Source organism: Mus caroli, unplaced genomic scaffold (assembly GCF_978045245.1).
Source record: "Mus caroli unplaced genomic scaffold, Mus_caroli_1 scaffold_2, whole genome shotgun sequence".
Lineage (NCBI taxonomy): Eukaryota > Metazoa > Chordata > Mammalia > Rodentia > Muridae > Mus > Mus caroli.
In genome coordinates, this window is record NW_028227257.1 from 167535397 (window position 1) to 167551576 (window position 16180).

The window sequence follows — 16180 nt, forward strand, 5'->3', positions numbered from 1 at the left end:
TTATCTATCAAAATAAACAGACTAAGCAACGGCTTTCAACTCTTTCTTGTTCAGAGCACTGTAGAGCAGTGTGCTTCCTGCTGATAAGGGAAACACTTCCTTTCAGCTGATGACTAGGATTTGGAGGGAAATAAAACCAAATAGATTATCAGTCCTGGGAAAGGTTTTATAAAGATCAACTGTTTAAAACTGGGAAAACACGTGAGTCACTTCAAAGCACTACTGTAGTCCAGTTTGGCTACACTAGACACTAACACACTAGACAGTGTCAGATTTGCCTCAAAGTCGATACAAAGATTTTGCTCTGCTTCCTTTATCCAGGTTGGTGGGGTAATTCTTTGTTTAGACGGTGAACAGAGCAGCTGAGAGGATAAGGCACAGTGATGTCATTACAGCACCACAGCACCGTCAGGCAGGCACAGCCACCAAGTTTGATAGAGACAGCACAGAACTAGAAACGAAGAGGGGCTAGGAGGTATCTGACTAACTGTGGATTTTCTCTAGAGGAATTCACTAAGAGACTTGGGCTCACAGATCATCTCTAAATTAGCCATACCTTCATGCCTAACTCGTGTTGTTAGGAATTTCAAGTAAGATACTGTGCTTATTAAAAGCATTTGAAAACTGAACTGCAGTATACATGGAACTGTTTTTAAAAGCTTACAACTTAATGAATAATTTTGTATCTTTTTTTCTATTCCTAGCTAAATTTTTAGCCAATAACTCTACTCCTAGATCCAAGGTTTATTTGTGTGTGTGTGGTATGTGTGTGTGTGTAGTATACTTTTATATCTAGATAATCTCTTGCTAAGAGACAGTACATAGCACAAGCAGAGCAATTATCCCATCATTCCCCAAAATCTTATTTTGACCCTTTTATTAACCTATATAACAACTCTGAGCTCTGGAGTTTGGAACCTGATATTATCACCCCAGGGTGCAGTAACAGGTTGGGGTGTTAGCTTCCTGTTATGTGCAAAGGAATTTACAAGGAAATCTAAAAACATTAGGAGACACAATGGGGAAAAGGTGATACAGAGCCTTAGATGAGTCAACTATGATTTTGGATTCAATTAGCTGATAGGCTGAACCTAAATAAATACGCAGAGATGTGCTATCCAAGCTCCTTCCCTCCTTCTCTCTAAGGGCTTTCACATTTGTTTATCAAGCACTTAGCATGTAAACAGAATGGCTTCACTTACTTGTAATTTAGAGAAAAGTTCCATGTTTGAACATAACACAGGTTCCTGCGCTGCCCAGGCTCAGGCAGTACCAGTTTCTAGAGTACGTAGACTGTGAGTGGTGCCCCTTGAGCTCAGCAGAGGTTCCGAGGAATTGTACCAGCTACACTGCTTTTTGGCTTCAGGGATATTTTCAGTGTGGTTTTACAGTTGGAAAAGTGTTGCCTAATCTTTGATGGCACTTATTGTTTATACCATTCTCCACAGTCTATAAATAATATTAGTATGTTTACTTTTACATTGTGATTTTCAAAATGGGGACACACACCACTCCCTCCCTGACATAAAAGGAGAAACACTATATGACATGGGAAAAGTCTGGAAACACAAGTTTCAGGGCAAAGTAGGAGAGAAGCACGAGAAGAAGGTGGTAGCACTCAGAACTTTGAGCCAGAATCAAGGGCTTTGGCCTTCTCCCTCTCTCCCTTTTTCCTTTTTTCCCTCTTTCCTTCTTTCTCTCTCTTCCCCGCCCCCCCCACCTCTCTCCCCCTGCCTGCCTCCTTTTCCTCTCCCGCCTCCCTCCCAAGGCAATCTCAGGTATTACAGGCTGGGCTCTCAACCTTGCTATGTAACCAAGGATGACCTTGTCCTGCTGATCATGATCCTGTCTCCATCTCCCCTGCTAGGATTACAGATGTGCATCACCATGCCTGCCTAGCATTGGCTTCTTTATAGGTTGGAAATTCTCCTATTAGTTTCTATTAGGACCCCCACTCCCAGAATTCACTGTGTTCCTCTTAGGTCTAGATGTGTAGGAATAAGAACTCAGCATTATTATAGAAATAATGTAATATTGTTTATCTAAAATGAATAAATTTAGTAATGATTTCCCTCTCTTGCCCTCTCTGCTAGGGCTTAAAGCCTAGGTCTTATATATCATAAGCATACCATTTACTTTGACCCTCTTACTGCTTTATGATGGCAACATTAAACTTTTGTACAACATCTCTCCTATAGGAGCCATAGCACGTTCTTTGCCACCTTTGGTGAGAGGAAGGTTTGAATACGTTCTGGCTTCTATTGCCACTTTGTGCTAACAGATTGTTTTTGCTTGACAGGCTGTGGTGGAGAGATGTCTGGAACTATGGGCTCCTTTAGCAGCCCTGGGTACCCTAACAGCTATCCTCATAACAAGGAGTGTATCTGGAACATTCGTGTGGCCCCAGGGAATAGCATTCAGCTCACCATCCATGACTTTGATGTGGAATATCATGCAAGCTGCAAGTATGACACCCTGGAGGTAGGAAGTCTGATTGTTCTCCAGTGTATCACAAAATCTTGGGTAGAACTGGAGAGATCCCCATCTTCTTTCCTGTGGCTAGTCCTGTTCTATGCTTAGGCATTCTAGCAAGTATCCTCTATGAATGGATTATGTTAGTAGAATAAGGGATTGATATGCCAGTTTGGTTTCTCTCCTAGTGGCTAGTCACAGTTCACTGGGAGGTAAGGCCAGCTAGCAGCAATTGGGGGTCAATATGAGCAAAGAACAGGGAAGGGTCCCCAGTGGGCAGGCTTGGTTCTGTCTCTTTTCGGGATGGATAGGAAGCTGAGTCGTCAGTTCCCTCTCTTCTGTTCCTGTTGATAAAATCTGTGCTTGGGTTCCTTAACAGCCCACACTTCTCCTTCTGGTCTGAGGAATCTTCCTTAGAGGAAGCATTCTGCATTTGGGAGTCAGTGGAAGAGGGGCCCCAGCACACTGACTGCAAGTGCCACTGACCCCTTCACAGCAGCAAATGCTGCCTGGGCTGCGGGACGGTCAGGATGCTACAGCTGCAGTTGCCGCAGAGGGCTGGTTTTGTTTTGTTATTTGCTTTTGTTGTTGTTGTTGTTATTCCTTAGTGTGGTCTTTATCTACAAAACCTTTTCAAGGCTACTTCAAGAGTTTATCTCACAAAATTAAGGTAGCCATTTTGAACTTTAGGCCTTAAAGTTTATTATAATCAGCTTGAACCTATCAGCAGAATTAAATGGTTTCTAAACACACACAAATTCTCCATCTTTTAGTGTTAGGGACTTCTATTCCATATAACTCTACAGCTAATGTGTGACACAGAGTAAGCACCTGATGCTTGTGAGTGGGCAAAAGCATTCAAACCCCTGACTGATGCATGATAATAAGACACATACGGTCCATGATGATTGCACACAGCCACATCCTCACTTGGATGTGAACAGTCCCATGTAAGAGGAGGATGCTGTCTGTCCACATATTATAGTTGTCAAAATCAAGCCTCACATTCATGGCCTTTTTTATGACCACCGGGATGGTTGCTGTTATGGTCTTGGATGACATTGACCCAAATTTCCAGTTTCATGTGTCCCAGAGCAAAGAAGTGGGCCACATAAGTAGACATAGAAAGAGTTATTAAGAAAGGGAAATGAGAGCGGGCTGAGGGAAAAGCATATTCTTGAAAGTGCTGGGCCCAGGGCTCATCACCTTCATGGTCATGTGCACAACCCAAGCCTCTCCCACTCATGGATACCCTAGGCTTTACCTAGGCATGCCCTTCTCTATACAGCTAGGAAGGGAAGCATTTCAAGGCTTTCTCTGCCAGCTGACTTCTTCCATATGTTAATCTTCATATAGTTTTCTCCAGCAAGCACTCTCCTCCATAAATGGAAGGCCTATAGAATGAACCTGGTCACCTTTCTCTGCTCTGCCCAGATAAAATAAGGCATTTCAGAGGATTGAAAACAGTAGAGAGTACTTTATGGAAAACTTTAATCCTTAAAAATTATGTGGTATGAAGAAACAGAGTTCTTAAGCAATCTGTGCCCTAATGATGGGTATACTCACTAGGAATTATATTCAGCACCCCAGTTCCCTCTGCAAGGAGACAGTGCCTTCTCAGTGACAGTCCTGCTACTATGTGATGCCTCCATCTTACAGGAGGAATGGTGTTTAGGAAAGAACAAGGCACCTCCCAAAATTCACCCTCATAGCTTGAAGAAAGACCACCGACACTAACCCGTGAGATGCTGAACTGGTTCCACTACCAACAAAGATACTACATGGTTGCATAAAACCCATAACACTTACAAAAGGCTGGCCGCCGAATCTCTGTTAGGAATGTGCACTGTTCCAGGTTCCAAGCCCTTTATTTTCATCTTCCAAGTACATGTCATTGGTGCCCACTTGGCAAAATGTAAATGGGTTCATTGTGCTTTGGGTCTTGTCACTCCCATTACATGAGAAAGCAGAGATGTGTTGTTCTCTATAAGCAGCCTCTGAAGCCTAGGGCAGCAGAGACTCTGGCCAGCAAGTAGCACTGTTAGGGGTAGGTGGTCCTATGCCAGTGCAAAGATGTCTGTGACAAGAGGTGGCAGCCTGTTCAAGTTTACATGTATTAGGACAAGCTGAGAGTTCTGTGGGCTCCTAAGTTCTATTAAGAACATAGTTTGAAGGAATATGTCAAGACCCCAAAGGCTATAAAGAGTAACTCCTTTTTCATGTCTCTACCATAGATGGAAAGTTCTGTAGTGTGCTAGTGTTAAAATGAGCATGAGGAGGCTGTATTTTTTGTGGTTGTTTTGTTTTTCATTCCTTTGCTTTTTTTTTTTTCTTAGTCACTGACAATATATTGACAGTAGATTTCTAAATCTGTTACCCAGATGAGTGTATGATCCAGAAACAAGGCTAACTTTCTCAACTCCACACTTATTCTTTTTTAATCCTGCCAAGCACAGCCAAATGAAACTTACCATCACTAAACATTGGACTTTCTGGGGTCCCCTAAGTTTTACCAGGAGCCATTTCTTCCCCTAAAGAATTACTGTCCAGAAAGTGGCCAGTTGCATAAAGCAACTGCCATAATCCTGGTATGCTGACTTGGTCTTCAAAATAAATGGAGCCAACAGAGCAGAAAGCAATGCTCAGAACAGATTAACACTGCAGGCTTTGAAATACTCCCCACCCTGGGCATTTGCTAAAAACACACTTTAATCTCTGATCAGCATGCCATTTTCAGGGTTTAGTCACACTGGAGTGGAATGAATCACACCCTGAAATTCTTTCCATCCTTTCCCACTTGTGACCATACGCTAATGATCAGTTTTATTTATGGGCACCAAAAAATGCCATTTTGTTGTTTTGGTTATGGAAATCCCAGGATGGTTTTGTTTTCAGTCTCCAAGAAAGCTCTGTGCAGAGCCTGGATCAACATCCAGGAGAGGAAATCCCCTCCTTGGCACAATCAAACAAGACAATTGCTTGGTGTGGGCAGTTAACATAGACAGGGCCTCTCAGCAATGGTCATTTGTGAGTTCAGCCCAGTACCAGGGGAAGCAAAGAATGTCCAAAGTGGCAGTGTTTATTCTTTTGGAAGCTCCTAGTCCTAGCCAACTCCTAGCTGGTATGAATATGATCACTAGGGAATAGATGAACAAGGAAAACAAACATTATTTTGCCGACTTGTAGATTTCTTTGTCAGCATCTAGTGCCAGCTCCGTGCTCTCTGGAAATATGTGCTGGTGGTTGCACTCCCTTGATTAGGAGCACAGGCTGCTGGCTGCATTTGCTGGAGACTGTAGCCTGGGCCAGAAGGAAAGATAGACATGGGGACTCTTAACAAGATGAGCTTCCATTCAAATGTGCGTATGTAGAAGGGGCCAAAGGAGGCTCTTCCTGAAGCTCTGCTTTTTAAGGCCCTTTCAAGGGCCTCCCAAACACTAAACATTATCTCCTAATGAAAATAAGCCCAGAGCAGTTGCTGGCTTCATTCCTTTGCAGTTACTGGCCTTGTGCTCAGCCCTCTGGGAAACAGCAGTTACTTCTTACTTTAATTCTTGCTTTGCTGGGGGGGGGGGCAGGGAGGGAGGGTGGATTAATCAGACAAAGAAATCATTATAGATTCAAGTCATGTACTTCTCCAAAGTAGGTTTCTTGTTCTCACTGTCTCCCCCAGGGAACTCTCCAGTGAATTCCCTATCAGTCAGCTGAGGGCTTGAGAGTGAGGAAGGAAGGGAGGAGCGGGAGGCCCAGTGAGAGGTGAAGGGGTGCAGCCCATTGAGACATTACCCAGAGCTGCCTTCCTGCCTGGCTTTGGCCCTGGGTGCTGTGAAGGACTCAGACACAAACATGCATGAAAACTCTCATCCAAACTGGTCTGCCTTCTACAAAGCAACTTTGATGAGACCTTGGATATGGGAGTACGAGTGTCAGTGTCTGTTTCTTTAAGTCTTATCTTCCCTTCACCCCTAGTTCCATGCACACTTAAGATAAGTGTTCAGCATGTGAGCTCTGCTGGAATAGGGCTTAGGAAAGAAAACCCCTTTCTGTAGAATGTACCACTGAGTTGAGGGATCCCAGTCAGTTATACAGTTGGGCAAATTTCGAGGTATCCATGAGGGTTGCAGCCATGTGGGACAGACTTGGAAGGTTTCCACATGGGAGGTAGGAGATCCTGGCCATGCTCTTCAGTGCAGACATGGGGGAATACATGTCACTCCTGTGATGTCCAGAATATACTTTTACGGGTTGTATTTCAATTTCCTCTGAAGAAACATACCTGTTATGTTTTACTCCTAATCTTGTAAAATATCCAATTTTCAGGATAGATGAGATTTCCTAAAAGTATAGCTAGATAATCAACAGCCTTCAGTGAACTCAACATTCAAAAGCAAAACCAGTTTTCACCTGAGACTTCCAAGACTTAGAAAATCAATCTTTATACTATATTATATGCAATGTCTCTCCAGAGAAAGCAAGAATCCCCAGACTGATGAGAAAGAAGAAAGCAAAAGATAGAAAAGATCCTAGAGTGATCTGGGTGTTCTCTATCAGATGAAGCAAATCACTTACAAATCACTTTGTAAGTGATTGAAAGTGTGTGTTCCTAAGGCAGAGGGAGTGCCTATAAATACTCATTTCAGGTTTATAGTTCATCCCACCCAGGGAGGCTAAGTACAATTACTAATCATAATAGAGTCCAAGAATTGGTTGCAAAAATGAGCTCAAAACAGGGCTGATATGTCTAGATATGTATCTTTTAACTAATGTCCTATTTTTTTTTTTTTGCATCCTTGTTAGATCTACACAGGTCTTGATTTTCACTCTCCAAGAATAGCCCAGTTGTGTTCTCGATCGCCATCAGCGAATCCCATGCAGATTTCCAGCACTGATAATGAACTAGCAATCCGATTTAAGACAGACATCTCTTTAAATGGAAGAGGTTTCAATGCCTCATGGCGAGCAGTCCCTGGAGGTAGGTGAACATACAGAAGTACCCTGAAAGCTTTTGAGCTGAAGCCTAGATGAATTTTACAAAATTATTAGAAGAAGACATGAGAGTTATCCCTTAATGACTTTGTGACTTCTCAATATCATGACAGGGTTTAACTTTCTAAGGATATGAATGAGCCAATCAGTCCATGTACAAGCAGAATTGAGGTGGTTGGAGAGACTTGTTAGCTTTACGCATGACTAGGTCCTGTTCTCCAGGTGACATCAGAAAATGGTTGGAGAGTGTACTAATGCTTTGATTCAATCATGAATTCGAGTTTCCAGATGCTGAAGGTCCTTGTCCCCAATTGGTTTTTGATCGATCAATAAAGATGTCAACAGCCAATGGCTGGGCATGGGGCAGGACACTTATAGTTGTATAGGTAGGATGTAGAGAAGAATGAGAGATTTCCCCATAACTCCGGGAAGAAGGATGGGATTCAGAGCTTCAGGAGATAAAGCCAACCAGCCACGTGAGATTTTGGGTAAATGGCCACTTCAGGGGAAGGTTTAGAAGTACCCAGTCTTTGAGGTAGCCAAGGCATTTAAAAATAAGATAATGTGTGTGTCTTTCATTTGAGGATTCAAAAATAGCTCCCGGGTGGGTGCATATGTGTGATCCACCAGGAGCCAAAGCAGTGTACCAAAAACTTCAGCAAGAGTCAGTGTCCACTTGCATACATCATGCCATAGAGTAGGTTTTGGACTCTTAGGAAATGTAAAAAAAAATAAGCATTAAAATTTTCAAATCCAAAATTAAGTGTTGCAATACTGATTTTCTGCCCAAGATCTCAGGTTGTCAAAATAAGTTACTTACTTTAAATGTTAAATACTTTTTAACAAAGTGTTTTAATAGACACTCAGGCCTGATGAGGTTAGTGGTGTTTGTGAAATGGTTACTATATCCCTGGTATTTTTCTAACTAATAAGAATTATTTTATATAATAGTTACAACTTACACTGTGAGGGAAGTCTCTTGTATATCCTCATAAGCACAGACAGGAAACTTAGAGGACTCGTTGTCTTGTCCAAGGTCCCATGGCTGTTTGCTAGGACAGAGATGTGACTTGAGGCCACTTTAAGTCACTTCCTTAATGCCAAGAGTGTATGGAGCTATGTGAAATCTCTCTAGAGTGAATTACATATTAATTTATTTGTATAGCATTCAGGTTAACCCCTCTGCTCAAAAACATTGCTGAAATTTTCTATCAGTTGTTTTTATTATTATAAATCCAAGGAGCGCTGACAGATACTTGATAACATTGTAAGAATTAAATACAACTTATGGAATGAAGTCTACCTAGAATATTAACAATTGCAGAGCCAGACATTAAGTAATTTATAACATCATAAGCTATTGGACTAGGAAACATTTCAAAGGCAAGTATGATTCTTAGAGCATAGGTTTGAAAGAACCCGTGAAAATATGAATTCACTTGTATTTAGGTTTATTGCTGTTTTTATTATTTTGAGACAGGGTCATATATAGATCATGATGACTGCTGACTTTCCAAGTATTAACAGATAACTGAACTTCTGATCCCCCTTCTCCACCTCTGGGTAGGATATGGGATGCATGGCTGTACACAGCGTATTCAGTGCTGGAGTTTGAAACTAGGTTCAAGTGCACGTTAGACAAGCACTCTACCAGCTAAATTATACCCTACATTATTATTTTAATTAACTTTTGGCACCAATTTTATAGTATTTAATGTATTATGCTAGTATTACCCATGTTCCCTTATTTCTGTTGGGATAAATGATTTAATATGATTAGTTCTTTGATAGTTTTAGCATAGAACCAATACAATAGCCAAACCGAGTAGGATACTATCTGCCTGTGGTTGGCACCAGATTGCTTACATTTTTATATAACAGGGATATCTCTCGTGGCTGAACTGTGTCTCTTACTTGCAGGTTGCGGTGGGATTTTCCAGGTTTCCAGAGGAGAAATTCATTCTCCAAATTACCCCAACAACTACAGAGCTAACACGGAGTGCTCTTGGATCATTCAAGTTGAAAAATATCACCGTGTTCTTTTGAACATTACTGACTTTGACCTTGAAGCTACAGATTCTTGTCTTATGGTAAGTGGCACAAATGAGTTACCACTACAGCATGGATGAATTCTGAGGGTGTACTTGTTAGTTATAGATGTTTTCAGATTGGTCATAGGAGACCAATTCCTAGCAACTTTAAAGGCACTGTTGTGAGGTTTTCTTTTGATTGTCTTTTGTTGTTGTTGTTGTTGTTGTTGTGTTATTATTATTTGCTTAAAATCTGGTCAGGAGGTAGATGATTTAAAGGTTTGTTCAGCAGCTGTGTTGAAATAGCATCAATAGCCTTCTCTCAGTCTATTATCTGGCAAAAAGAGGAAAGGGCAGTGTGTGTGTGTGTGTGTGTGTGTGTGTGTGTGTGTGTGTGTGTGTACATGTGTGTTTGTAAGCCATGATTTCTATACAAGCCTTCTTATGCACATGACCGTGCACAAAGCTGTGGAAAGAATTGTCATAACTAGTTTAGGTAGGTTATCATTAAGCTTCTGCGGTCCCAGGAGAGTTTTACTTTCTTTATGATCAGAGTTTTTCAGTTCAAATTAATACTCTGATAGGACCAAACAGGCTGGGAGGTTGGGGTTCAGAAAGAGATGTAGCTATTAGTGGGTTTTATAGTAAGATGTTTTTGCTGCTATCAACAGCTAAAGTTTCTGACTCGAAGTTAATATGTTGGCAGTTAATGTACGAATAAATGAAGTATTCTTTATCTATGTAATTTAAAGAGTTTTGGCAAAAGATTTTCCTTGTTTCATTGGTTTATAGGTATTTCATTCTAACACAAACCTGGCTTTCTTGTTTAATGGATCTTCTTATTTCAGCTTTCTGACAGTTCCTTACACACATTCCAACTGGCTACCTTCTTTTAAATTTGACTCAGGAAAATCCAAAAGGTTTTCCACGTTTCAAAATCATCAAGTTGATTGTGTGTATTTTAAGTATTATTTTCCAAGGTTGTATCATTAGGAAAAGTTTATGTGACTTATGGTTATATACTCACACCTCAAACAAGTCTTTAGAGTCAGAGTGAGCAAGGTATCATGTGTAGGACATCTATTCCCCTTAATGGTAATTTGGACCAACTCTCCTAAAAGGAATATTTAAAAGTTGGATGACATTTAAGTACATCTTTCTAAATGTAGCTCTGTCTTATTTAATACGTGAGAGGAAAGTGAGCACAGAATTTGGAGCAGTCTTTGCCTGTAAGGGCTTTGACCATTCAGAAAAGGTCAGCAATACTTCTGGGGCTTCTGAAGCAATGAGGACAGTGAGCCCATGGCCTAGGGAGCTGCAGGTACTGCACAACAATTATATCCTAAGTAATATGAAAGTATAATAGCTTCCACAGAGCCTGCTTCTGGGCTTCCAGTCATCCGCATGTCCCCACACATCTCAAGATAGGGGATAAAGGAGAAGAGATCTTGTGTTGCTTATATGTTAAGGTATAGATAACTGGAAGAAACACTCTAAAGCCTTCTGAAGGGAAATAGGACATCCTAGACCCCTGTTTTCATGTGCAATAGCCTGCAGCTTGTCACAGGCACTCGTCCACATGACAGGATGCCATTGTATAAATGAGATGCAGCAGAACAAGAAACCAAACTAAACCTGCTGGCATGCCAAGCACTGAGGCCATCAGACACATGATTACTAAGATCCTGGAGATAAAAAGCAAACTGAAATATTTCAGTAAAGGATTGCAAGCTATAAAAAGTCACAGTACAACCCTAAAAAAGACCAAACTGACAGTTTTAGAACAAAAAAACATAGTGCCTAAATTGAAGACTCCATAATGTTTGAGAAAATTAGATTAAGATGAAGTGAGCAATAAGGAACAGGAAGATAAGTCAAGATAATGACTGTGAGTGAAGAAAAGCACAGGCAGACATGAGAGGCACAGACACGTGAAAGAGATTCATAGAAACCCTAGAAGGAAAAGAGCAGAGAATCAAACAGAAGCAATAGTTAGTGAGCTAATGACAGATTAAGACTTCTGAAAGTGATAAAAAAAATAATTTTTAATGAAATTACTCAGTTCACAAGCAGAATAAATAGGCATATTTACTTTAAAAAAAACTTAAAGTGAGGGGTGGGTTGGGGAAAGACTGTCTTTCAGAATGTTACAGACTAAATGCTGACTTCGTATAGCAATAATTAAAAGCAAATAAACAAAAGGAAAATGGAATTGTATGTTCCAGCTAAAGAAAGAAACATTATAGGATTGTAAAAATTATTTACAAGCAAAACCGAAATAAATATTGTTTCAAAGAAGGGTCGTCAATAGGAGTTTAAAAGGGTTAGAAGCATACTGTCTACTCATAGACTGGGGCAAGAGGCAGCTCTTCACTCCCCTCTCCCCTTAGCAACCACAGTGTAGCTGAGTGGAGATACAGTTCTTCCTCCATTAATTTCATGATCCCTAGAGTTCAACATACAGACTGTGATAAGGTCAAAACCCAGGTTAGAGGCACACCCAGTTTGGGAGTGTTTTTCCTTTCTGTGTTCATGAAGTGACTTTATTTTCCATAGACCTTGGGGACAAAAACACAGACAAAAGTTGTGTTAACTACCCACATATCTCCATGCATATCAGGGCTTGGCTTAACCAACCATAGCAGTAGAGAATGGGCAAGAGGAAGGGAAACCTCATAGTATGTCATCAGAGGATAGAGCTGGGTGTGTAAACTGGCAGACAGGTGCTGGGTGGGATTCATCTTGGCAGATACATCAAAACACAAAATGTGATCATCAGAACACATTGACAGGATGAAATGGCTGGTGTAGTCTAGGCAAGTGGACAGAAGGGTGCTGAGAAGCAGGTACCCTGAAACACTCAGCAAGGCTGAGTAAACCACATCAACACTGTGAGTTACGATAGTGCAGTGGCTCAGACATCTAGGTAGGATGAACCTGAGTCTAGCCCAGCGTGGTCATTACTAGCTGTGCTGCTTGAGGAGAGTTCATCATTCAGCTTTACTCTCACTAACTGGAACAGGTTAATAAGAGGGCTCCTGACACATTCATTGTTGATCTGAGAAAAGGTGGAAGACGTGCTTGCTTGTCCAAGAGAAGCTTTTCAATGGTAGACTTCGGCATGCTTCTGTTACTGATGGCACGTGTGATTTCAGGCAGGCATGTTCAACAAGCAAAAGAAGAGGCAGCATGGAATGCTGGGAGGACCCTTGAGCTTAGGAGCAAGTAGGGAGTGCCTCACCTCTGGCACTGGGCCTCAGACTCCTTAGATGCAGAAGGTTATCAATCTTCCTTATAGAATTCCAGCTGGCACTTAGTATACCTAGAACCTTGCATACTCCCATAATCATAACAAGGAAGTAGCAGAGAAATGATCCACTGGGTCCTGGAAGCTTTCACACTGGATGTGGCATTTAAGTGACAAGGATCACAGAGTAAGGTAGGGGTGAGGGAGGCTGCCAGAGAAGTAGGAAGGAAATAGCACATGGACTTCAGAACGGGAAAGACAAGCTTTGTGCCTGGAGTGTAGACAGTTGTTAAGAAGCATGGAGACCAAAGCCAAAAGAAGCGATCTAAGTTGAATGTGCTACTGTACACTTTCCATTGGATAGAGGAATAGGTTGGTCAGAATTGTGTTTTACAATGAGTGGTGTAAGGAATAAGTTGGTAGAGAAAGAAAAAGGTTCAATAGAGACTCTTGAACCAGTGGGGAATGCTTGAGTGATAAAGCCTTATTTTGGGGAGTTGTTTTGAGAATGGAAACCAAGTACCATTCACACTACAGATCTGTCATGATGACCAAGAGGAAGACCCATGGGCCAGTTACATGATGGAAGGAGGATGGGTGGCAGAAGGTAGAGTTAGTTATTTCTGTAAAGAGCACTTGAATGACAAAGCAATCAACTGAATAAAGAGTTAAGCTAGGAAGTGTTTACATGGCTACCCTATAGAGTTTGGTGCTCAAGGTGGAGGTCTTAGGTAGAGATCTGTATCTATCTGTATCTGTATCTGTATCATCTGTATCATCTGTATCATCTGTATCATCTGTATCATCTGTATCATCTGTATCATCTGTATCATCTGTATCTGTATCTGTGTATCTGTATCTGTATATCTGTATCTGTATCATCTGTATCATCTGTATCATCTGTATCATCTGTATCTGTATCATCTGTATCTGTATCTGTATATCTGTATCTGTATCTGTATCATCTGTATCTGTATCTGTATATCTGTATCTGTATCTGTATCATCTGTATCATCTGTATCATCTGTATCATCTGTATCATCTGTATCTGTATCTGTATATCTGTATCTGTATCATCTGTATCATCTGTATCATCTGTATCATCTGTATCTGTATCTGTATATCTGTATCTGTATCATCTGTATCATCTGTATCATCTGTATCTGTATCATCTGTATCTGTATCTGTATATCTGTATCTGTATCTGTATCATCTGTATCTGTATCTGTATATCTGTATCTGTATCTGTATCATCTGTATCATCTGTATCATCTGTATCTGTGTATCTGTATATCTGTATCCGTATCCATATCCATAGATGTATATGTATATGAGTAAATGTGTTTTTACTTGGGTAGTTCTTAAAGTCATGGGAATAAGTATGGTCTCTTATAGGAGGATTGTATAAACTCTTAGAGGTCATGCCACTGATCAAGGGGCAAATGAAAGTTAAGAGAACAAGAGAGAGTGGTCTCAGAGACACCTAGGATGAAGCTGAATGTAAAAAGTGGGTGACAAAAGGTGTCACACGAACCAGAAATGACAGTGTAATAAGAATGGAAACAGAATCACTGCTCACTGTGGGTAGTTGATGGAAGACTCTAGATCACATCAGGATAGAAAGTGCCGAACTTCTTGAGTGTTCCATAGAATTATAGACATAAATGGTGTGGATAGATAAAAAGGCAATAACCTGTGGATAAAAGAAATCAATGGAAAATTATACTTTAAAAGTCACAGGAAAACAATATATATGTGTGTATATTATATATAAGTCATAGGAAAACTATATATTCATATATATATGTATATATATATCATAAGGGTGAGGTGCTTATGGTAAAAGAACAGACAAATGTAAGAGGCAAGAGTAATGGTTGCAGTCATGTTACCAGTGCACAGTGTTAGGGTTTGAATCTGAGGTATCTCTCAAAGGCTAATGATTTTAGCACTGGGTTTTTAGTTGTGGTGCTATTTGGAGGGCTGTGGCGCTTTGGGTGGTGGCGTAGGCCAGCACACTTCAGTAGGTCACTAAGAACATCCGTGCGACTGTTATACTCGTTCCACATTCTGAATTTGTTGTTTTCTGGTTTATGCTATATGAGTTATTCACCTCATGTGTTCATGACAACAGAGATGAAGCCTCTTCGCCACCATGCTTTTTCTGTCATGATGAACTGAAGTGGCCAGGAAACCATCAGCTGAGTCAAGACCCCCCCTCCCTTTAGTTGCCTCTGTCAGATGTTCTGTTGCTAACACAAAATTAAACAAGGCAGGAACCCAGATGGAACCTATAATTGTATGTCTTTAGAATGAGAAATTAGAATACATGTCCTAATATTTTTCTGATTTATACATTTATGTTGTGAATGGTATAAACTATATAAGCTAAGTCGTCTTATATAGTTTGGAAACTATCTTCACAACAACATCATTAAATATAAAAAAAATTATACAGGTACATTAGGATAGAGATCTGCTGTGCACAGTTGCCAAGTACACTCAGTTGTGGGAACAGGAGGTCTACAGAGGTTTGAAGCTGGTCTGGGCAATTCTCCGGTGATGTTGGAGCCTGGCTCCAAGATGTAGTTAGTTATCCAGAGATTCATGAAGGCCCACATTGAAACCCCAGCCATTTATCTTTATGACCAGATGGACACTGGATGTGAAATGTACCCCAGTGTCCAAAACCTTACATAATAATCTCTGTAGCTTAAGCTCATACAAAGCTAATCATTCATTTTAGAGACACCTAAGTTAATTCCTTGGTCCTGGAGCTTAGACAGAGCCATTAGCAAGGGGAAAAAAAAAATAACAGCAGCCAATAATGCTTTCAATAATGATTGTATTCAGGGCATTTTTAGCAAAGCTAAAGTGTACCATTAATACCACAGTAAACTGTGCTTAAAAACAGGGACAAGTCATCCTGTTTATATGAAAATGTAGTAATTAGTTGATTATAGCAAAAATAAGAACAGTCATCGGGTCATAAAGACACAGAATGCTGAAGTCAGGACACATTACAAATCATTTAATATCAACTCCATAAAAATCTCCTTTAAAAAGAGGGTGATTAATAGGGCCTATGTCAAGGTCCAGCACACATTAATAGCTGGCCCAGTACTCAGAGGTAATCCTTATCATACATACTCCCTAAGGCAAGAATAAGTATTTTGATAAAATATAAAAATTGTCTTCTATTTCTGGTGAACCTAGACTTGAATTATCACTGAAAGAAAACATTTAAACATGAAGTGGAAAATGTTCTTGTTTAGAAGTTGGGAGGTCTACATTCCATGGACTAGCTGCCTCATTCATTCACTTGTTCATTCATTCATTCGTTAGTTCATTCAGTGTAGGTATTGATTATGAGCAGTCACCACAAGGCCCTTGGTATTGAGTGTGACATATCCCTCACCCCCTCTTACCCTTGATCTAAGGATAT

At 40.6% G+C, this 16180-nt stretch overlaps 1 protein-coding gene across 1 annotated transcript in view; it reads left to right on the forward strand.

The window, feature by feature from the left end:
• Positions 1-16180, forward strand: part of Cubn (cubilin) — a 222434-nt gene that overhangs the window by 107586 nt on the left and 98668 nt on the right. The window contains exons 29-31 of the mRNA XM_021155681.3: positions 2300-2481; positions 7270-7444; positions 9379-9548. Coding sequence (XP_021011340.1) covers positions 2300-2481; positions 7270-7444; positions 9379-9548 — 527 coding nt within the window. The remainder of the gene's footprint in view (positions 1-2299; positions 2482-7269; positions 7445-9378; positions 9549-16180) is intronic.